Source organism: Oncorhynchus clarkii, chromosome 3, assembly GCF_045791955.1.
Source record: "Oncorhynchus clarkii lewisi isolate Uvic-CL-2024 chromosome 3, UVic_Ocla_1.0, whole genome shotgun sequence".
Classification (NCBI taxonomy): domain Eukaryota; kingdom Metazoa; phylum Chordata; class Actinopteri; order Salmoniformes; family Salmonidae; genus Oncorhynchus; species Oncorhynchus clarkii.
The window spans coordinates 76,974,752-76,999,092 of NC_092149.1; the positions used below are offsets into that span (position 1 = coordinate 76,974,752).

The 24,341-nt window shown below is 43.1% G+C and overlaps 1 protein-coding gene across 3 annotated transcripts in view; it reads left to right on the top strand.

Moving 5' to 3' along the window:
• LOC139404733 (importin subunit alpha-4-like) overlaps positions 1–24,341 on the top strand; it is a 28,379-nt gene that overhangs the window by 574 nt on the left and 3,464 nt on the right. For 2 of the 3 annotated variants that reach the window (XR_011633848.1, XM_071147348.1), the window contains exons 2-16: positions 1,828–1,872; positions 9,220–9,309; positions 11,180–11,209; positions 11,312–11,364; positions 11,669–11,764; positions 12,125–12,210; positions 12,450–12,536; positions 13,526–13,695; positions 13,874–13,918; positions 14,036–14,167; positions 14,569–14,697; positions 14,861–14,965; positions 19,994–20,065; positions 20,288–20,450; positions 20,538–20,632. Coding sequence is in view for 2 of the 3 variants with exons in the window: in XM_071147348.1 (XP_071003449.1) it covers positions 1,828–1,872; positions 9,220–9,309; positions 11,180–11,209; positions 11,312–11,364; positions 11,669–11,764; positions 12,125–12,210; positions 12,450–12,536; positions 13,526–13,695; positions 13,874–13,918; positions 14,036–14,167; positions 14,569–14,697; positions 14,861–14,965; positions 19,994–20,065; positions 20,288–20,450; positions 20,538–20,632 (1,398 nt within the window). In the remaining variant the exon portion in view is untranslated. Of the gene's footprint in view, positions 1–303; positions 1,873–9,219; positions 9,310–11,179; positions 11,210–11,311; positions 11,365–11,668; positions 11,765–12,124; positions 12,211–12,449; positions 12,537–13,525; positions 13,696–13,873; positions 13,919–14,035; positions 14,168–14,568; positions 14,698–14,860; positions 14,966–19,993; positions 20,066–20,287; positions 20,451–20,537; positions 20,633–24,341 lie in introns of all 3 variants that reach the window. The other variant, XM_071147354.1, reaches the window with a different exon arrangement.

Below are 24,341 nucleotides of genomic sequence, written 5' to 3' on the forward strand. Positions count from 1 at the left end.
CATTTTTGAACGACTGCCTGTGCTGTAAATGATCTTCTAGTTAGCTGTTTACATAAGCCAGTTAGCTCGCTCGGTTAATATGTCGATTGAATTATTATGTTAGGACTGCATGCTGACGTTAACTTGAATCGGTTTACTTGCTAGTTCCACCACACACCAACTTTTTATCCGCATAACGTTAGGTCGGTATCTTATGGCCGAGCTGTCAATGTTAAACTATGGCATACTGACTTCACGTATTTATATTGGTTAGCTGTGGTATCTTTGACAATAACGCACACACTCTGTTTTATGTCTTTACAGAGTTATACAAAGAGTCATCTTTAAGACATCCCCAGTGTATGAAGGCTCCCATTGGAATGAGTTTTCTAAATAGTAGACGAAGATAGGAGTTGATTTGTCTTTGGGAGCCATCTACAACCATGGGATGTAGACCAGTCCCACAAGTGGTTGTTTTGAAACCGCAAGCTAACGTTACAAACACATGGCTACTATGATGGACAGACAGACATTGCAAAGTGCGGTGACTATTTCTGGCATCCTGGATGTCTAGCTTGGGTACAACCTGATCTGGGGCCTAGTGGAGGGTCCAGGAGGTAGATTAAGCACTGATCTGGGACCAGAGAGTTGTGTGTTCCCCGCAATGGTTGATTACTGAAACAATTTGGCACACACTCTATAGTATTGGGGTGTGCAGTGGGAAAATCATAGATTGGGGTTTGGTCGAGGTTAAAGTTTCCCATAGCCCCAGATCTAGGATGAGTTTGGTTAACCCAAATCCTGACCTTAACCACTAGGATGATCTGACCCTGCTCCAGCAGAAGGGGCAACTTTGGCCAATTCCTCCCAGTTCAACTCTCTCTCACTAAACAGCCTTATGGGACATCATGTGAGATGCAGCCAGCATTACTTATCAAATATCTGCTTTGCTCTGTAAAGTCTAACATGTTTGGACTTGCTCCGTCAGTGTTGTGGCCTTGGACTTAATTGTTCATCCCAGGTCACTGTATCCAGGGGGAACACTCACTGTTGACTCCGGACACTGTCCACTGGTCAAGCTATGTTTAGGCTACAGCCTAATATGTATAAACTAATCATTGTCTTTAATCTGAATCCAGATTAGATGAATCAGACGTGTTAGTGCTTGGCTAGAATAAAAGCCTGCATCGACCCACACTGGCCCTCTGCTGATCTAGTCGGTGCTCATACCGATGCTCCTGACTGGGACACTGTCTGGTTGTTAGAGAGAGGATGTCTCACTCAGAGAGAAGAGTTGTTAGAGAGAAGGTGTCTCACTCAGGTTCTCTGCACCTCATCCTCTCTAGACAGGGGTAAGACCAGACCAAGGCTGTGTATGATGTTACTGACCCACGTGACGTATGGGGCGATTTAGGATGGCAATATGAACTGCACCGACAGTCACAAGATCTGAGACCAGCTCACAGCAATGAGTGGACTATGAACACACCGGTTAGGGCTCGGAATTGCCAGGGACCTCATGATACGATATTCTCATGATACTTAGGTGCAGATACGATTCTATTCTGATTCAATGTTTCAAACACGTTTCTCACCATATCTCCATATCTCTGCTGCAGAGGGACACGCTCACTAATACTGGTACACAAACACATTGATTAACCTGAACCGTAACCACATCCAGTGGTGTTACTGTTATGCTGTTAGACTATAGTTTACATATTAGTCCCCTCAATTCCTATGTTCTGACCTGAGTCCAGAGAGAGATGTTGTTATGAATAACTCTCCTTAAAAATGTTTTTATAAATGAAGGATTTTCTTTCTCATATTGCTTCGTTTGTGTTCCAGACTATGAGAAGACATCGAAATGACGTGACAGTGGAACTGAGAAAGGTGAGTGAAGAAGCCTCATTTTAATATTTTTGTTGACGCACGACTTTGTAGCGGTGCTTCTACTGCTCCCTATATTAATGTGTTAGTATTCACCTCTCTGCTTACACAGACCTTTAAACAGGCTGTTTCTTTCTCAACCTGTGTCTTGCCCCAGACAGGCTGGGTATTCCTCTTTGTCCATACAGAATGATCCCCTTCTCTATAGAGGCACTAACCCCAGTCTAACACTCTGTCTCCAACCATGACCTTTCACCTCTCTGGATTTACCTCTGACCCATGTAAACTGCCTCCTCACCGTGACCTCAGGTATCTTTGTTTGACCTACTGCAGTCATATGCTGCAGGTAGAAATTGATCTAGGATCAGTTTATCCTGCCTAGATCCCTACCAAAATTTGGAATAAAAACAAACTGACTGTAATGGCAATTTAACCCTACTTCCAGTAGGGATGGGAATTGCCAGGGACCTAACGATACGATATTATCACGATACAATATGTATTTTGATTCTCATGATTACATATGTATTGATTCCATACTGTGATTTTATTGATATAAGATGTTGTGAACATATTGCTCACCATATGTCTGCTGCAGAGGGATGAGAGGGAGCTACGAGTCATGGAAATAAAAGTGCCCCCCCCCCCAAAAAAAAAATGTTGGTACAGCAAACTAGCACAAAAATAATATTGTGATATCTTCTCATACATATATGTATGTCAAAAATAATATCCAGATATGAAACTGTATAAATCCCCCCCATCACTAACTCCCAGGACCAGGGATCTCATGGGAATCCCAGTTTGGATGGAGCCCTTGACCACAACTGACCCCTGAAACTGTTAGCCCAATTCTTATTCACCTCAGTCATTCAGCCACTCCCTCTACACCCTTCATCTGCAGACCTGTGTACTGTTTCTGTATACTCTACTATCAGACTTAGTGATGATTTCTAACAGACTACATCCTAGTGATTAACAGAGATTTAAAAGTATATTCAGATATAATCTATCCTGAGATGCTTGGTGTGCTTTCCTGCTAAAAGGTGCTACATGGTCAATCTGACACCTGCGTTGGCCTTGCAGCATTTACAGTGATACGGCCTCTGCAGAAGTCAGGCCATTCATACACTACATGACCAAAAGTCTGCTCTCCAAAATCACAGGCATTAGTATGGAGTTTGTCCCCCCCCTTTGCTGCTATAACAGCCTCTACTCTTCTGGGAAGGCTTTCCACTAGATGTTGGAACATTGCTGCAGGGACATCAGCCACAAGCATTAGTGAGGTCGAGCACAGATGTTGTGCGATTAGGCCTGGCTCACAGTCGGTGTTCCAATTCATCCCAAAGGTATTCGATGTGATTGAGGTCAGGGCTCTGTGCAGACCAGTCAAGTTCTTCCACACTGATCTCGACAAACCATTTCATGCTGAAACGGGAATGGGCCTTCCCCAAACTGTTGCCACAAAGTTGGAAGCACAGAATCGTCTAGAATGTCATTGTATGCTGTAGCATTAAGATTTCCCTTCACTGGAACTAAGGAGCTTAGCCCTAACCATGGAAAACAGCCCCAGACCATTATTCCTCCTCCACCAAACTTTAAAGTTGGCACTATGCATTCGGGCAGGTAACGCTCTCCTGGCATCCGCCAAACCCAAATTCTTCCATCAGACTGCCAGATGGTGAAGTGTGATTCATCACTCCAGATAACGTGTTTCCACTGCTCCAGAGTCCAATGGCGGTGATCATTAAACCGCTCCAGCCGATGCTTGGTATTGCACTTGGTGATCTTAGGCTTGTGTGCAGCTGCTCGGCCATGGAAACCCATTTCATGAAGCTTCCGATGAACAGTTCTTGTGCTGACGTTGCTTCCAGAGGCAGTTTGGAACTCAGTAGTCAGTGTTACAACAGAGGACAGACAATTTTTTTACCCGCTTCAGCACTCGGCGGTCCTGTCCTGTGCTTGTATGGCCTACCACTTAGAGGCTGAGCCATTGTTGCTCCTAGACGTTTCCCCTTCACAATAACAGCACTTACAGTTGACCGGGACAGCTCTAGCAGGGCAAAAATTTGACAAACTGACTTGTTGGAAAGGTGGCATCCTATAACACTGCCATGTTGAAAGTCACTGAGCTCTTCAGTAAAGCCATTCTACTGCCAATGTTTGTCTATGGAGGTTGCTTGGCTCTGTGCACGATTTTATATACCTGTCAGCAACAGGTGTGGCTGAAGTAGCCCAATCCACTAAGGGGTGTTCACATACTTTTGTATATACAGTACCAGTCAAAAGTTTGGACACCTACTCATTCAAGGGTTTTTCTTTATTTTTACTATTTGTAGAATGGAATAATAGTGAAGACATCATAACTTTGAAATAACACATGGAATCATGTAGTAACTAAAACAAAATATATTTGAGATTCTTCAAAGTAGCCACCCTTTGCCTTGATTACAGCTTTGCACACTCTTGGCATTCTCTCAACCAGCTTCATGAGGAATGCTTTTCCAACAGTCTTGAAGGAGTTCACACACATGCTGAGCACTTGTTGGCTGCTTTTCCTTCACTCTCTTAACTCATCCCAAACCATCTCAATTGGGTTGAGGTAGGTTGATTGTGGAGGCCAGGTCATCTGATGCAGCACTCTATCACTCCTTGTTGGTCAAATAGCCCTTACACAGCCTGGAAGTGTTTTGGGTCATTGTCCTGTTGAGAAACAAATGATAGTCCCACTAAGCTCAAACCATATGGGATGGTGTATCGCTGCAGAATGCTGTGGTAGCCATGCTGGGTAAGTGTGCCTTGCATTCTAAATAAATCACCTACAGTGTCACCAGTGATCTGTAGTGATTTTTATATATTCTATAAATACTGATTTTATTTATCACACCACTTCCTCCATGCTTCACGATGGGAACCACGCATGCAGAGATCATCCGTTCACCTACTCTGCATCTGACAAAGACACGGCAGATGGAACCAAAAATCTCACATTTGGACTCATCAGATCAAAGAACAGACATCCACCGGTCTAATGTCCATTGCTCATGTTTCTTGGCCCAAGCAAGTCTCTTCTTCAAATTGGTGTCCTTTAGTAGTGGTTTCTTTTCAGCAATTTGACCACGAAGGCCTGATTCATGCAGTCTCCTCTGAACAGTTGATGTTGAGATGTGTCTGTTACTTGAACTCTGAAGCATTTATTTGGCCTGCAATCTGAGATGCAGTTAATTTAAATGAACTGCAGCGGAGGTAATTCTGTATCCTCCTTTTCTGTGGCTGTCCTCATGAGAGCCAGTTTCATCATAGTGCTCAATGGTTTTTGTGACTGCACTTAAAGAAACTTTCAAAGTTCTGCACTTGAAGAATCTTGTATTAAAGTAATGATGGACTGTCATTTCTCTTTGCTTATTTGAGCTGTTCTTGCCATAATATGGACTTGGTCTTTTACCAAATAGGGCAATCTTCTGTATAACACCCCTACCTTGTCACAACACCACTGATTGGCTCAAACACATTCATTTGTGGAATTTCTTTCTTTCTTTTAACAAGGCATACCTGTTAATTGAATTGCATTCCAGGTGACTGACTACCTCATGAAGATGGTTGAGAGAATGCCAAGAGTGCGCAAAGCTGTCATCAAAGCAAAGGGTGGCTACTTAGAAGAATCTCAAATATAAAATATTTTGTTTTGGTTACTCCATGATTCCATATGTGTTTTTTCATAGTTTTGATGTCTTCCCTATTCTTCCACGTAGAAACAAATTAAGAAAAACCCCTGAATGGGTAGGTGTGTCCACTTTTGACTGGTACTGTATATAGTGTACTTGCGTTTTGCAGTGCAGAGCTGTTGTGAAGGAAGTTCTCAAGGAAGTGAGTTTGTTTATACAGGACCTCCCCGCCCCCACCTACCCGTCAACCAATCATGTAATTGCGGAGCTATACGGTGCCCTCCGCAGTTGTTTAAACATTTGGTACAGAGCTCGATTTGGCCTCTGCACGCCTCCAGAGGCTGCAGAATTGCGTCACACCCTCTTTACGGAGCTTCCAACCACATTTTCAGATCAAGCAAAAATTGGCTTAAATCTGAATCCTTTAATATACAGGTTGTACTGTGTTGGATACAATCAACATATTAGTTTGGTAGTCATGCAGCTGCTCTGTTTACACCTTTGTAAAGAGCCAGAGACTGAAGGGTTGCTCTGACCCCCTCCTGTGATACGTAGCTATCTCTCACTCATATGTCTAACAATCCGCTACTCTCATGTTGACTCTGATCTCTCTGACGCAAAAGAATACCCTGTTCATAGCTTTGAATCTTACTTCGTCCTCTGCTAGATCCCCCTCTGGGCTTTGACACACTCTTAACTCTCCTTCCACTTCCTGTTTTTTTTCTCAGACGCTAAAACAACCCCCCTCGTCAAGGCTTTTGAGTCTGTCACTCACTCTTTTTACTTCATGATGCTGATTGGGATTTGCTGAGTCACTTGGTTGAGGAAGAGAAACTGAGGGAAGTTACCACTGATTCAGAGAGTGAGACATAGCTGTTGATGGGTGATAGTGGGTGAGGGAGAGTAGGGTTTGTTGGTGCTGCCGGAGCAGAGAGCAGCACAGGGCTGGTTAGTCGCCAGCAGTGACGCACGGCCCGGCACTGCAGCACACACTGGAATGTAGGCCAAGGGAATATCCCTCCTACCACTGACTCGCATGTTGAGTGTGTGTGTGTCTTTCACACTCTTTTCAACACCAGTGTGTGTGTGTGTGTGTGTGTGTGTGTGTGTGTGTGTGTGTGTTTCACACTCTTTTCAACACCAGTGTGTCTGTATACTAATTTTTGTTGCGTGTGCATTTGTGTGTGTTTCACTGTACCTTACAGTTGGGTGTGTCTCACTGTACCCTAGGAGCCTTACAGTTGGTGTGTGTCTCACTGTACCCTAGGAGCCTTACAGTTGGGTGTGTCTCACTGTACCCTAGGAGCCTTAGTTGGTGTGTCGCACTGTACACTAGGAGCCTTTCATTTGGTTTGTGTCTCTTAGTGCTTTTTAATGTTGGTTCGATTATCTAAAAAAATAATTGATTTTCGGTTATGATTTTTTTTTCCAAAATGTTAAATGCATCATGTGGGTTGAATGCCCTAACAACACAGTCCCAATGAGGGTAGTGACTGCCCATTACTGGTTATCACTTACCTGGCATTTATTCACTTTACTTTAATGAAATATTTCAGTTGTTGTGTATATTGCATTTAACTATTTCATTCCAAGTAATCTCTATAGAGCTGCTGTCTGACGAAATCACCTTTCCAGTTCTTCAAAGTAAATAAGGCTTACTTTTATGACTGCTGAACACCAACTATCAATCATTTAGATAATGTATTTTCGAGGTAAAGATATCTCGCGACGCAGCTCTCTCTTCCTCTCGATCACGTGTTCTTCGCTCTCTCTTTGCCCCACTAAAATACCATGGCTGCATAAAATAAGTAGATCATTGAACCGGCATGTTACAGAGCCTAAATGCTCTATATATACAAAAGTATGTGGACACACCTTCAAATGAGTGGATTCGACTGTTTTAGCCACACCCGTTGCTGACCGGTGTATAAAATTTAGCACACGGCCATGCAATCTCCTTAGACATACATTGTCAGTAGAATGGCCTGACTGAAGAGCTCTGCAACAATGGCTCAGCCACGAAGTGGTAGACCGCACAAGCTCAAAGAACTGGACCGGTGTAGCGTGTAAAAACTGTCCGTCCTCGGTTTCAACACTCACTACCGAGTTGCTTCCAGAGGCCGTTTGGAACGTCACCACAAAAACTGTTTGTTGGGTGCTTCATGAAATGGGTTTCCATGGCTGAGCAGCCGCATACAAACCTAAGATCACCATGCACCAATGCCAAGCGTCGGCTGGAGTGGTATAAAGCTCACCGCCATTGGAGCAGTGGAAAAGCGTTCTCTGGAGTGATGAATCACGCTTCACCATCTGGCAGTCCAACGGACAAATCTGGGGTTGACAGATGCCAGGAGAAGACTACCTGCCTCAATGCATAGGGCCAACTGTACAGTTTGGTGGAGGAATAATGGCCTGGAGCGGTTTTTCATGGTTCTGGCTAGACCCCTTAGTTCCATTGAAGGAAAATTTTAACGCTACAGCATACAATTACATTCTAGGTGATTCTGTGCTTCCAACTTTGTGGCAACAGTTTGGGGAAAACCCTTTCCTGTTTCAGTAGAACTCCCCTGTGCACAAAGCCAGGTCCATACAGAAATACGGAAACAAGTCCCATCAGCAATGTTCCAACATCTAGTGGAAAGTCTTCCCAGGAGAGTGGAGGCTGTTATAGATGATTTTGGAATGAGTTGTTCAACGAGTAGGGGAAGTTCAGGAGGAAATATGTGCTTAACAATTCACATAAGTTGCATGGACTCACTCTGTGTTGTATAATACTGTTTGCCTTGATTTTTAAATGACTACCTCATCTCTGTACCCCACACAGTGAGTGAATTATAAGCACAGATTCAGTGAATTATAAGCACAGATTCAACAACAAAGACCAGGGAGTTTTTCCAATGGTTCGCAAAGAAGGCCACCTATTGGTAGATGTCTTGAAGACATTGAATATCTCATTGAGCATGGTGCAGTTATTAATTACACTTGGCATGGTGTACCAATACACCCATTAACTAGAAAATACAGGCGCCCTTCCTAACTCAGTTGGAGGAAAGGAAGGGAACTGCTCTGGGATTTCACCATGGCTGTGATAGAACTGAGGATGGATCAACAACATTGTAGTTAATCCACAATATTAACCTAAATGACACGGGGAAAAGGAAGCCTGCTCAGAATAAACATATTCCACAACTGCTCAAGGTGACTCTAATGTGTGTTGACTCAGAGGATTGAATACTGATCTTAACAAGATGCAGTGTATTTAGTGTGTTATAAAAATGTAATCCACTTTGACATTCTAGTATTTTGTGTAAATAGTTGACGACAATAAAATAACATCCATTTTAATCTCACTTTGTAACACAAGATGTGGAAAAGGTCAATGGGTGTGATTACCTTCTGAAGGCACTGTATCTAAAGTTGAGTAATCTTATAGAGGACATCCCCATAGCGACACAGGGTTTGTACTTTGTCCCCAACTGTACCCCAGATGTCTCTGGGCAGACCGACTCCGGTCCCAGAGATGACGCACATCCTAGGGATGCGAGGGTCAGCTGTTTTTTTTGACCGATATCCAGCTTCCACTTAAGTATTGGTGCTGTAGAAGTTAGTGTTGCCACTCTGTCATATATTTCAGTATTCATCAATGTGTTGGTTTATTCTTTAATCTCTCCCTCTCTTCCGTCAGAACAAACGAGACAAGCATCTACTGAAGAAGAGGAACGTCCCACAGGAGAACAGTCTTGAGGACTCCGACATAGACTCTGACTTCAAAGGGGTGGGTGTGATGTCACTTTAGCGACCCATTTGCTATTTATTGCGCTGGGCAGGCTATCTCTAAGACAGGAGACTTGTTACAGATAGAAATGTACTGCCTAGACTATCTGTCAGGTAGGACCAGCCGGACAGGCGTGGCCAACCCTCCTGGAGATCGATTGACCTTAGACATTGTGTTTGTGCTATACAATCCATTTCTATGTGTGACATTGTAATCTAGACATGGGTCTTAAACCCCCTGGTCTCTCTATGGTTTGTATGATGTACAGTGCATCGAAAATATTCAGTCCTTGTCCACATTTTTGTTACGTTACAGCATTATTCTAAAATGGATTTTAAAATAAATCCTCATTAATATACACACAATACCTCATAATGACAAAGTGAAAACAGGTTTTTAGACATTTTTGGAAATGTATTACAACATCTTTCAGACCCTTTGCTATGAGACTTGAAATTGAACTTGGGTGCATCCTGTTTCCATTGATCATCCTTGAGATGATTATACAACTTGATTGGAGTCCACCTGTGGTCAGTTCAATTGATTGGACATGATTTGGAACACCTGTCTATACAAGGTCCCACTGTTGACAGTGCATCTCAGAGCGTAAAAAAGATTCACCTTCCAACAGGACAACAACGCAAGCACACAGCCAAGACAATGCAGGAGTGGCTTCGGGACAAGTCTGAGTGTCCTTGAGTGGCCCAGTCAGAGCTCAGACTTGAACCCGGTCGAACATCTCTGAAGAGACCTGAAAATAGCCGTGCAGCAACACTCCCCATCCAACCTGACAGAGCTTGAGAGGATCTGCCGAAAAGAATGGGAGAAACTCCCCAAATACATGTGCCAAGCTTGTAGCATCATACCCAAGAAGACTCCAGGCTGTATACGCTGCCAAAGGTGCTTCAACAAAGTACTGAGTAAAGGATCTGAATACGGGCCTTCCGGGTGGCGCAGTGGTTAAAGGCGCTGTACTGCAGCGCCAGCTGTGCCATCAGAGTCCCTGGGTTCGCGCCCAGGCTCTGTCGTAACCGGCCGCGACCGGGAGGTCCGTGGGGCGAAGCACAATTGGCCTAGCGTCGTCCGGGTTAGGGAGGGATTGGTGCGGCTGGCTTCCGGGTTGGATGCGCGCTGTGTTAAGAAGCAGTGCAGCTTGGTTGGGTTGTGTATCGGAGGACGCATGACTTTCAGCCTTCGTCTCTCCCGAGCCCGTACGGGAGTTGCAGCAATGAGACAAGATAGTAGCTACTACAACAATTGGACACCACGAAATTGGGGAGGAAAAAGGGGTAAAATTTAAAATAAATAAATAAATAAAAAAGGATCTGAATCCTTTATGTAAATGTGATATTTCAGTTTACTTAAAAAAATTAAAAAAAACTGGTTTTGCTTTGTCCATTATGGGGGGGGGTGTGTGTGTGTGTGTGTGTGTGTGTGTGTGTAGATTAAGAACAATAAAAATATATATTCCACAAGTGTCAATTTTAGAATAAGGCTGTAATGTAACAAAATGTGGAAAAAGTCAAGGGCTCTGAATACTTTTCGAATGCACTGTATGGGGATCCACAGGGGGATGTCAGGGTAAAGAGGAGCTTTTTACTCTGCTGACTGGAGACCTGTCACTAAGCTAATGAAATGAGGAATAGGCCCTGGTCTGGCCTGGTTTAGCTGCTACAAGGTGAAGTGTAGTGATAGGCTAGCATGACATTCTCAGCCTGTGAGCTCACACAGCCTCAACCGGCCGGTCAACACACCAACACAGCAGCAGCCACAGGGAAAACAGCACTGTGTCTCCTCAGAATGATCTGTTAAATGGATGTTTATGTTGCTCTGTAACCTGGTACTGATGTTGTCCCTTCTGTCTTTACAGCAAAACGTCACACTAGAAGTTATGTTACAGGTCAGCCTCAACTTCATGTACACACACACACACGTCTACTTGTTAACTAAAAGACATCCTCTGAGTGTGGTGCTGTAACGTGTGTTCTCTGTCTCGCTGAAGAATGCCGTCAGTGATAACGCTGTGGTCCAGCTCAGTGCCGTACAGGCTGCCAGGTAAAAGTGTGTGTACAACTTTTACTATACTTGTGAGTATCAGAAGTCTTCACAAGAATAGTAAACCAACTACAATTCTTAGAAGTGAGGACATTTTGCCGGTCCTCACTTGTAAACTGTCTATTTCTAGGTTTAGGGGTTAAGTTTTATTGTTAGAATTGGGTTGAGGGTTAGGAAAAATATAATTTTCTCAAGTAGAGTAAGATGTGTGATCACCTTGTCCTTCTCTCTGCTTTGTATCTCTCAAACCCTGTTTTCTTTTCCATGGCTCAAACATAACACTTCCTGTTTTTGTGTCCGTCAGAAAACTCCTCTCCAGTGACAGAAACCCTCCCATTGATGACTTGATAAAGTCTGGCATCCTGCCCATCCTAGTCAAATGTCTGGAGAGAGACAACAAGTGAGTTTGCTGATGCCTCAGACCAATGTCCTCCCTTTGACCGTCTCTACCAATGCACTGTTGGGACATTTACTGGGAGGTAATCCTGTAGTCTGACAGGATTAATGTCTAGGAGATATGATAAGGTGTGTGTCAGGCACAGGAGAGTCCCTTGGCCCATTTCTCTTTAGCCAACCCAAACAAAATATTTCCCCATTCCCAGGACCTTGTGTTCAGGACAACACACACAGGACCTTGTGGTTAGGAATGGAGACACACCCAGGACAATAGGTGTGTGTATGTGTGTGTGTGGGGGGGGTTGATATTAGTGGAAGGCCTCTCATTCTGTCTCTCACTCTTTCCCTCCTTTCTCTGCGCTAGTCCGTCTCTCCAGTTCGAGGCAGCCTGGGCCCTGACCAACATAGCGTCTGGTACTTCACAACAGACCCAGGCTGTGGTCAAATCCAGTAAGTTCAGCAGCTCACTCTGCCCTGCTCTTACTCTGACTGTCTGTCTGGGCTCGGTCTCTCTGCCCTGCTCTTATTCTGACTGTCTGTCTGGGCTCCGTCTCTCTGCCCTGCTCTTATTCTGACTGTCTGTCTGGGCTCCGTCTCTCTGCCCGGCTTCACTAATGCTTGTGTTATGTTATCGTTGTGTGTGAAATTGTGATATGTCAATTCCTAACTCTCTCTGTGTGTACGAACAGATGCTGTTCACCTGTTCCTGCGACTGCTCCACTCTCCCCATCAGAATGTGTGTGAACAGGCTGTGTGGGCACTAGGCAACATCATAGGTGAGTAAAGATACTGACATGCTGACTACAGCGGTCACGCGCATGTTCGTTTTTGTCCAATCACACCAGATGAGAACACACAGGTTGACATATCAAAACTAACTCTGAACCAACTGTTATTTTTGGGAAAGGTTGAAACGCATGAAACATTCATGGACATTTAGCTAGCTACCTTGCCGTTGCGAGCTAATTTGTTCTGTGATATAAACACTTGAGTTGTTATTTTACCTGAAATGCAGTCTTTGTAGAATTCTTACCCATTTTTGAGTCACATAATAGTGTGTTCTCTACTCTGACAATTAATCCACAGATAAGTTTCTAGTAATCTCTCCTCCAGTCGTCTGTGTACTTTATATCGCTGTGGGCAACCAATTTTAAGGTGCATTACCACCACCGACTGGATTGTGGACCTCAGTTAAATCTTTCAGTCACCCATGTGGGTATATGCTCCTAAAAACCAATGAGGAGCTGGTGGAGGTGGGACTTGGAGCGCGTTCAGCGTCAAATGGAACCAAGTTCTATTTTAGCGCCTAGCTACGCAGATGCTCGTAGATGCGCACAAGCAGTTTGGATGAAATGATTGAATTACATGTATGTGTACATTTATTTTGCCGTGCGAGCGTAACGAGTGGTGTGGCCAGCATGTCAGCGAAATGACGTTGCCACGAGCAGCACTGCAGATATTGGACTTTGCTTTGTCAGTCACAGTCAGTGTCTGCGCATGTGCACGGGTTCACGTCACGCTGTTCACAGCGTAGTAGCCAGGGCACCAAAACAGTGGAGAACTTGCGCCGCAACGTTCTGTTGCTTCAACGTTCTGTTGCTTCAACGTTCTGTTGTTGTTGAGAAAACTGACTTACTTTCTACATCCACTTCATATTGCTGTGTCTTCATTTGACTTCATTGTATTTGTCATAGCTCACTACCTAACCAGGGAAAAACGCTGTGCCCAAATGATGACCTCCTGACCTGTGATGCTTCTCCCCCAGGCGACGGGCCACAGTGCAGAGATTATGTTATCTCCCTGGGTGTGGTCAAGCCCCTGCTGTCCTTCATTAACCCTTCCATACCCATCTCCTTTCTCCGCAACGTCACCTGGGTCATCGTAAACCTCTGTCGCAACAAGGAGCCACCACCCCCCATGGAGACAGTACAGGAGGTATGTACATGTGGCTACCGTGTGTGTGTGAGCAGTGTTATCGTCTCTCCAGCCAGTCAGCCAAATGACTCATCACTAGGAGGAATGTTTAGCGACATACCTTACATGACCGCATTTCTAGTCTGCTTTTCACAGCATCTTTTCCTCTCTCTACCTCAAACTGTTTTCTCTTTTCCAGATTGTTCCAGCTCTGTGTGTTCTTCTATACCACACAGATATAAATGTAAGTATGGAAGTGTATTTTCATTACCCCTAAATGGTACAATTCGCATACCATCATTTTGACATCAGCAGCCCCATCAAAACAACACTTAATGGACTCGTTGACATACTTGTGTAGATCCTGGTGGACACGGTGTGGGCTCTGTCCTATCTGACAGATGGTGGGAATGAGCAGATTCAGATGGTGATAGACTCTGGCGTAGTCCCCTTCCTCGTTCCTCTGCTCAGCCACCAGGAGGTCAAAGTTCAGGTAAGATGGCTCAACAGGGACACCATAGAATTGGGAACAATTACCATGGTAACTGATAACATTCAGACTTAGACCCAAACACACTGGTATAGATGGTGTGCTTATAAAATGAATCATTGATTAGCAGATGTTATTGCATGTGACCAATAAACATTTTATTTTAAATCAACAAGTATTAAAACCTTGGCTTTACTCATCATGAGGGCTAGGTGTACTTTAGTAAAACTGCAGCCATATGTTGAAGAAACTCCTAGCTTTCCTTACAACATACAGATCAGTGATCATTTCAAGGAAGGGAGGAAACGATGCGTTTTTATAAGTAATACATCAGGGTGTGTTTTTGTCTTTTCTGACGCGCTGACATTGTGGGTGTTGACCTGCTGTGTTGTCACTTCCTGCAGACTGCTACGCTGAGGGCAGTAGGCAACATTGTGACAGGGACAGACGAGCAGACACAGATGGTTCTCAACTGTGACGTCCTCTCCCACTTCCCCAACCTGCTCACACACCCCAAAGAGAAGATCAACAAGGTAGAGCACACACACACTCCCCCGAGAGGGAATGGAAACGGGGAGGGGAGAAGCCAATGTCAATGATTAGCAGGCCAACAGGAAATTGTTTGGTTTGACTGTGAGATTGGACTGTTAATAGGAAGTGTTGTGGCATAACTGTCTGTGATTGGTTCGTCTACAGGAAGCAGTGTGGTTCCTGTCCAATATCACGGCTGGGAACCAGCAGCAGGTTCAGGCTGTGATCGACGCAGGACTCATCCCCTTGATTATCCACCAACTGGCCAAGGTGAGAGATCTGTGGTGTGCGTCTGTCAGTAGCGAGGCCAGAATGTGTTATTTGGCCCAAAAAAACTTCCTGTAATTCTACACATTTTGCCATGAAGTACTCGCGCCTTTTATAAAATGTTTATTAAATTAGTTTTGCTTCTAAATTCAGTTGTATTTAAGCAACATCAATAAGTCTCTTGTTTGTGCCAGCCCAATAATGTCTGCATATCATGTGTGGCATCTGTAATCAGCCAGCCGTATCCAATTCCATTCCAGCCATCACTCACCTGCTTCTCTCTGTCCGCTCTTCCTGCATCACTTTTTTAAATATAATTTAGCTATGTTGGCGAAGGGGGATGCAGACCCTGGTCAGTCTTCTGTTACATTGGAGCAGCGTGCAGAGTGAGAAAAGTTGATATATTGAATAATTTCATCCCTGGTATAACCAAGAGTACAGGCCAGTCTGATAGGCTTTGCAAATTCACCGTCACGCAGCTGTGCCAGAGAGGAAGCCCCGTTTTACAAGAGGCATGTCTGCAGCTTTACATCGTCTCGATCTCAAACGGTAAAAAATATCACCCATATTACCGGAGATACCTTTTGTTCTTTCTGCGTGATGTCGCGCGCGTTTGATATTTCACACACCATGTCGAGGGCTGTTTTTAAACTAATCACGGACACTAATTATTGGTTTGATAACAAACAACTTTGTTCAGTCATGTTACCTAGCTAGCTCACAACCTGGTAACTTGACAGTTGTTCTAAGAAAATTTGATTGGCACAGGAAAAAAGGAAAAGTGTCTGCTACTCATGAGATGTGTTTCGAAGTTAGGATTCTTATAGGCCTAATGGAAGACTAAAGTGTAAAAAAATATATATTTTTGGTGCTCCTTACATTCTGTTTGGTGCCTAACGTTTTTAAAGTTGGGAACAGTGCGTTTGCGTGAGAGAGAGGTGTGTGTTTTATGAGGGAGGGAGTCTTAACTGAAGAGTAAAGGTGGTTTCATGACAATGACGTTCAAATCATTATGCACGCGTAGTCATTCCTCCAGCCACATCATAGGTAGGCTTGTTCAGTATTCTATTATACGGTGAACAATGTGAACTTTAAATGAAATATGTTGTATTGGGGTGAACAGGATGCTAGGCCACTGAAGTTTCCCCCGTGGTATCATGATACTTGGCCTGGCATTGTGACAACACAATCTCATGCTGTTCTACACATTTTGCCATGAGGCTGAGAGATAATTGTGCATTTTTAAAGCTAATTAAAGCTAACAACTTTTTTTTATGAACCCCATTAGCAGTTGCAAAAGCAGCAGCTACTCTTCCTGGGGTCCACACAGAACATGACATAATACAGAACATTATTAGACAAGAACGGCTCAAGGACAGAACTACATACATTTTTTTAAAGGCACACGTAGCCTACCTATCAATACATACACACAAACTATGTCGGTCAAATAGAGGAGAGGTGTTGTGCCATGAGGTGTTTCTTTATCTGTTTTTTGAAACCAGGTTTGCTGTTGATTTGAGCTATATGAGATGGAAGGAAATGTTATGCAATAAGGGCTCTATATAATACTCTACATTTTCTTGAATTTGTTCTGGATTTGGGGACTGTGAAAAGACCCCTGGTGGCATGTCTGGTGGGGTAAGTGTGTGTGTCAGAGCTGTGTGTAAGTTGACTATGCAAACAATTTGGGATTTTCAATACATTGCATCACCTGTTTTCATAAGAAACAGTCAGTCTCTCCTCAACTTTTAGCCAAGATAGACTGGTATGCATAGTATTTATATCAGCCCTCTGATTACAATGAAGAGCAAAATGGGCCAGCTGCAGCTTAACAAGGTCTTTCCTTGCAGCACTGGACCATACGACTGGACAATAATCAACATTAGACAAAACTAGAGCCTACAGAACTTGCTTTTTGGAGTGTGGTGTCAAAAGCAGAGAATCTCTTTATTACGACTAGACTTCTCCCCATCTTTACAACCATTGAATCTATATGTTTGGACCATGACAGTTTACAATCTAAGGTAACGCCAAGTAATTTAGTCTCCTCAACTTGTTCAACAGCCACACCATTCATTACCAGATTCATCTGAGGTCTAGAATTTAGGGAATGATTTGTACCAAATACAGTGCTCTTAGTTGTAATGTTCAGGACCAGTTTCTTACTGACTGATAAATGCACTGGATTGTGACCTGACTTGTTTACTAAATAGAGGAGGCAGTGGCATGGTGTATTGGGGTGTGGCTTTCAGTTAGTTATTTTTGGCCACCCATTCCATGAGTGAAGGTCATGCCAGTTGGTGATGGTGTTTGCATGTTTAGGTAAAAATACAAATAATGTCCCGTTTGCAGAGGTGGGTAGAGTACTGAACATCAAAGTAAAAGTAAAAGAGATCACAATCTCACAGTAGATTGTGATTTACTCAAGTAAACGTAGCCCTCTTAAACTACTCAAGTAAGAGTAAAAACATTTTTTTAAAGGGGGTGGTGGAAGTGTTCATTTAAAGTTTCCGGTCACAGAACTTTTTCAATACTTGTTACATATTTTGTGTGGTAATTTTTTTTTACACCTACAGTGCCTTGCGAAAGTATTCGGCCCCCTTGAACTTTGCGACCTTTTGCCACATTTCAGGCTTCAAACATAAAGATAGAAAACTGTATTTTTTTGTGAAGAATCAACAACAAATGGGACACAATCATGAAGTTGAACGACATTTATTGGAATTTCAAAAACTGAAAAATTGGGCGTGCAAAATTATTCAGCCCCCTTAAGTTAATACTTTGTAGCGCCACCTTTTGCTGCGATGACAGCTGTAAGTTGCTTGGGGTATGTCTCTCAGTTTTGCACATCGAGAGACTGAAATGTTTTCCCATTCCTCCTTGCAAAACAGCTCGAGCTCAGTGAGGTTGGATGGAGAGCATTTGTGAACAGCAGTTTTCAGTTCTTTCCACAGATTCTCGATTGGATTCAGGTCTGGACTTTGACTTGGCCATTCTAACACCTGGATATGTTTATTTTTGAACCATTCCATTGTAGATTTTGCTTTATGTTTTGGATCATTGTCTTGTTGGAAGACAAATCTCCGTCCCAGTCTCAGGTCTTTTGCAGACTCCTCCAGGTTTTCTTCCAGAATGGTCCTGTATTTGGCTCCATCCATCTTCCCATCAATTTTAACCATCTTCCCTGTCCCTGCTGAAGAAAAGCAGGCCCAAACCATGATGCTGCCACCACCATTGTTTGACAGTGGGGATGGTGTGTTCAGCTGTATTGCTTTTACGCCAAACATAACGTTTTGCATTGTTGCCAAAAAGTTCAATTTTGGTTTCATCTGACCAGAGCACCTTCTTCCACATGTTTGGTGTGTCTCCCAGGTGGCTTGTGGCAAACTTTAACCGACACTTTTTATGGATATCTTTAAGAAATGGCTTTCTTCTTGCCACTCTTCCATAAAGGCCAGATTTGTGCAATATACGACTGATTGTTGTCCTATGGACAGAGTCTCCCACCTCAGCTGTAGATCTCTGCAGTTTATCCAGAGTGATCATGGGCCTCTTGGCTGCATCTCTGATCAGTCTTCTCCTTGTATGAGCTGAAAGTTTAGAGGGACGGCCAGGTCTTGGTAGATTTGCAGTGGTCTGATACTCCTTCCATTTCAATATTATCGCTTGCACAGTGCTCCTTGGGATGTTTAAAGCTTGGGAAATCTTTTTGTATCCAAATCCGGCTTTAAACTTCTTCACAACAGTATCTCGGACCTGCCTGGTGTGTTCCTTGTTCTTCATGATGCTCTCTGCGCTTTTAACGGACCTCTGAGACTATCACAGTGCAGGTGCATTTATACGGAGACTTGATTACACACAGGTGGATTGTATTTATCATCATTAGTCATTTAGGTCAACATTGGATCATTCAGAGATCCTCACTGAACTTCTGGAGAGAGTTTGCTGCACTGAAAGTAAAGGGGCTGAATAATTTTGCACGCCCAATTTTTCAGTTTTTGATTTGTTAAAAAAGTTTGAAATATCCAATAAATGTCGTTCCACTTCATGATTGTGTCCCACTTGTTGTTGATTCTTCACAAAAAAATACAGTTTTATATCTTTATGTTTGAAGCCTGAAATGTGGCAAAAGGTCGCAAAGTTCAAGGGGGCCGAATACTTTCGCAAGGCACTAACTGACGGCAAGAAGAACAACTTAGTGCAATTTATTTTACATAAATGTATTATTTAAGCCTGCCAGCACCATCTTGTGGACACCAGGAAAAGTGCCGACTGTGTTAGCAGCAGCTAACGGGATCCTAATAAAAATGCCTTCAGCACAGGTAGTCTCCAATGAAGACTGACATCAAAGATAATCTGTAGACTGTACAGTTTAAATTAGTCTTATTCAAAGTTGTTTTAATATCTATCAATGTGCTCAATTTCATAAAAAGGTAAATGGTACTCGAGACATCTGAATAATTTCAATAGCATTCATGAGAGAAATATTTCATATTACAAGTACATGTGACGGTGAATGCGTACTAAAAACATTTTACTCTAAGTCAGAATTAAATGTTAAGGAGGATCAGGTAAGTGTTACAACGATCCATATCGAAATGTCACTAGTCTAGTATGCAAATCAGACCCATTTCAGCATGAGATTAAACATCGAGGTTTGTATTCAGGTAATAAATTAACAGTGCAGATATCAATTGCCATAATAAACTCAATCCTATTTTTCTTGCCAAGGTAGGATTTACCCTCTTCCGAACCTCTCCACTTTGAAGGATCTTTTCTTGGCTGGCTGGGCATTTCTCCTTCCCCTCAGTTGTGCCGCTGCAAACAAAACTGTACATGTTACTACCTACCTCTGCCTGTTTGGAAGACTGTCTAGTAGAGATTATAAAACAGGATATATCTGATTGGGAGGTCCTGGCTCCCCCGTGCCTACATGGCTGGTGTCTGTGTGAGCCTGAGAGAGATGATTTTCCTGTCATTGCTGTGTAGTGATATGTTACGTAGTGCTGACAAGCCGTGTGTCGCCAGGGGGACTTTGGGACTCAGAAGGAGGCAGCATGGACCATCAGCAACCTCACCATCAGTGGCCGGAAAGACCAGGTGAGTCTGTCACACACATTGCAACCTCTATCAGATAGACTATTGACTTAGACATGGACAGGTACAGGGCTGCATTGTCATGCCAGGGCCTCTAGAGCTGGAGCATTCAGACCAGTGAGTTTATGAACTAATCTAATGCCAGTGACTGAACCTGCTTACACAATCATAAGTGTCAGCAGTGACTTGTCAGAATTGCTTACTGCTGTCTTCTTGTTTGTGTAGGTGGAGTACTTGGTGCAGCAGAATGTAGTCCCTCCTTTCTGCAGCCTGCTTTCAGTGAAGGACTCCCAGGTGGTCCAGGTACTCCTAGACGGCCTCAAGAACGTCCTCATCATGGCCGGGGACGAGGCCAGCACCATCACTGAGATCATAGAGGAGTGTGGAGGTGTGTGCCTGCATATTCTCATGATGGCTAGAGGAGGTACTGTGTGTCTGAGGTGAATTGTTGCTTTCTGATCTGCTTTCTGCTCAGGTCTGGAGAAGATTGAGAATCTGCAGCAACATGAGAATGAGGACATCTACAAACTAGCCTTCGAGATTATTGACCAGTACTTCTCAGGCGACGATGTGAGTTGTAAATCACACACACAATCCAGGGCTTCTGTTAGGAAAATGTAGCACCAGACATGTGACGTGCAGCGTTTTCATTAACCGACCCATATGCATTGGGTGCGTAACCTGATTAGGGCGTCCACCCACGGTGCTCAGAAATACAAGGTAATTCATCTTAACAGAACATGCAACGGTGTGCATCCTTCTTACTAAATTCCGATGCAAACTTTGAAGATGTTACAATAACTGTCCACATGAACTTTTCCTCAGACAACAAGACCAGTAACAAACAGCAACATCACTAGCCTGTCAATCTACTATCCACCATAGTAGAAAAGTTGACCTATTCTATTGGTCAGCTTGTCGTTCTCTACGAGAAATAAATAGCCTTTTCTAAACACTCTGGGACAGTTGTGGGACGATAGATCATCATACAACAAGTAGGTGTCGTGACCATCATTAATCTGATGACTGTGTTTAAACAATGTTTAATTGTTACTCGATTTGAAATGAATCATGTAACAATTAACTCATTAGACATTTGGTGCACCACGGTAAAAGTTGTTTAGCGAGTTGCTGTCTCCCGACTTGAAACTCTAAAGATATACAGACATCTCTTACATCAATAACAGTCGATTATTAATGTATTATTATTATTATTACCTCCTATCAGTCTCATTCTGAACGTCGCATACTCCCTGATATCTGACAGAACCCTAACCTCATTGATGAATCAGAAATACACATTGGCTTAGTAAATAAATAATGAACTAAATAATACACACTTACATGAGATAAAAGTCCCTAGTGAACTGACACCATATGACAGCTTGTTACATAATGGGAGGGGAGAGAGTCAACTTATCGTACATACATTTTGGAAGCTGCGCTCACGGAAATACGTATACTTAGCACCCTAACCACTGCTCATTCAGATTTAGAAATGCAATATATTCACGCCTAGATGTGTTTCTCTGTCTCTCAGAAACCAATCGATCCGTCTATGGGTAGTGGCTTGATGTAAGGCTCTGATTATCCACCAGAGGTCACAATATCCTTAGTTGTAGAGCTTCTCTGGTCTTGGAGTGTTAGTTAGCATAGATACTTCAGACGTACCAATGGTTGTATGGGAGGGATTCTTCCTTCCCACCTCGTGTCTTTTAGTCAAAGTTCTAGGACCACAGAGTGTTTCTGGTCTCCTAGGTGAGGTTATCGTCTGTAGAGATTGAGAGTTTCGTAGTTTTAACCATTTTGTGACATTCACCTTGCGCTGTATGTCGGCTGGTCTGTAGAGTTTAAACCATTTTCAGCCGTGTAGCCACCGCTCCACGCTGCCTGGTCTCAGTACAACGTTTCTAACCATTTCAACGTGTGGGCCGCGACCTCGCCTATTTTTGGTCTTGTAGTTTTAACCATTCATGACGTTCGGTTTACACCGTCCGTCTGTTTGGTCTGTGTTTATTCTTAGCGAGTCCTTTTAAGCACTCTGGCCAAAGGGGCGTTCCGTCATGCTGACACTAACTCTGAGCTCACTTGGACGTGGCTACTGACTGGGCACAAGTTTATATGAAAAACAATTCATTTAGAAGGCTAAAATCACATTGCTATCTTCACAGAATTATTCTCATATTTAATCATTTTATACCACATTTAGATGTAAACTTGATACATAGGACGTAAATTACTTTGTCATACCATCCTTGACGACAAAATAATAAACCATATGAAAGGATTGTTCTTTCGATCCTGTCTTACCATTGATAACATTCCTATTTAATGAATATTGTTCCGAAGTTGGCCGTTTTTAGAGGGTTTTTTTGCCGGCAAAAGTCTCTCTGAAACTCCTTTGTTAGTCTTCCAATACTGCAGGGCAAGAAAGAGTTTCTGCAAACTATGACCGGCTGTTAAGTCATAAAACCATTTGATGTTGTAAACTTGCTGTGGGGACTTGCTTCTATTCAGCCATGTGCATTCGTGAGGTCGGGCAATGATGTTTGGCGATTAGACCTGGCTCGCATTCTGCGTTTCAATTCATCCCAAAGTTGTTTTATGGGGTTGAGGTCAGTACTCTGTGCAGGCCAGTCAAGTTCTTGCACACTGATCTCGACAAACCGTTTCCGTCTGGACCTTGCTTTGTGCAGAGGGGTGTTGTCATGCTAAAACAGGAAAGGACCTTCCACAAAGTTGGAAGCACAGATTTGTCTGGAATGTCATTGTATGCTGTAATGTTAATAAGTTTTCCCTTCACTGGAACTAAGGGGCCTAGCCCAAACCATGAAAAACAGCCCCAGACCATTAATCCTGAAACCGAGGACAGACATTTCTACACGCTTCACCGCCTGCCTACCGTTGAAGCGTGCTTCCTTTACCAGTTGAATTATACTCAACAAAAATATAAACGCAACATCCAGAAATGTAAGATTTTACTGAGCTACAGTTCATATAAGGAAATAAATTGATTAGGCTCTAATCTATGGATTTCACATGACAGGGAATACAGATATGCATCTGTGGTCACAGATACCTTTAAAAAAAGTTGGTATCTGGTGTAATCCTCATTTGCTGCATGCAGCAATGCAGCGCGACACCTCAACCTCTGTATTGAGTTGATCAGGCTGTTGACTGTGGCCTGTTGTCCCAATCCTCGTCAATGGTTGTGTAAAGTTGCTGGATATTGGTGAGAACTGGACCACGCTTTAACACACATGATCCAGAGCATCCCAAACATGATAAATTGTATGGCTTATGGTAAAGAAATGAACATTGAGTTATCTGGCAACGGCTCTGGTGGACATGCCAATTGCACGCTCCCTCAAAACGAGACATCTGTGGCATTGTGTGAGACAACTGCACATTTTAGTGGCCCGAGCGCAAGGTGCACCTGTGTAATGATCATGCTTCTTGATGTGCCACACCTGTCAGGTGGATGGATTATCTTGGCAAAGAAGAAATGCTCACTAACATGGATATAAACTAATTTGTGCACAATTTTGAGAGAAATAAGATTTTTGTACATATGGAACATTTCTGGGATCTTTTATTTCAGCTTATGAAACATGGGACCAATACTTGTTGCGTTTTTATATTTTTGTTCAGTGTAAAAATTGTAGTTCTTTTTAATTGTGGCCATCTAACTGTTTTTAACATGTGATTGGAATTTAGAATTGTTGCGCAATGATTGGACTCCAGCAGCAATGAATGAGCTTTTCGTGGAAATTCTACACCAGGGACAAAGTCAAACTTAAAGGAATCTTTGTTTTGTTAATTTGAGAGGTTCCAACCGACTCAATGCACCAAGTACACATGTTGATTAGGAGCTCCTCCGGGGCAGTCCCGTTAGATCTCTTTTATATACAGACAAGTTATATTTGCATGATTTAGCTTATTCATAATTCATCATTAACGTTTGCGTCATTCATGTGACAGACCAATACCTCACAAGGCTTCTTCTCTCTGAGCTGAATTGCAGATACTGCCAAATTGCAGATTTTGATAGTGATGATTCGTTCAGTCACTTGCGTGAAAACACAGAAAACGGTTATTAGAAAAGCACAAACACAGAACACAGAAATTCATAAATAGAAAAGCACCAACATAAAATGTTCCATCACAAGCTCTTTGAGGAGCTGTAGAAGCAGCCCTCTTGCTGTCTGACAGAGTTCCCCCTCAAACTAGCCTCAAACTAGCCTCACATGTGCTGTGCGCGTGTGATACATATTAGGAC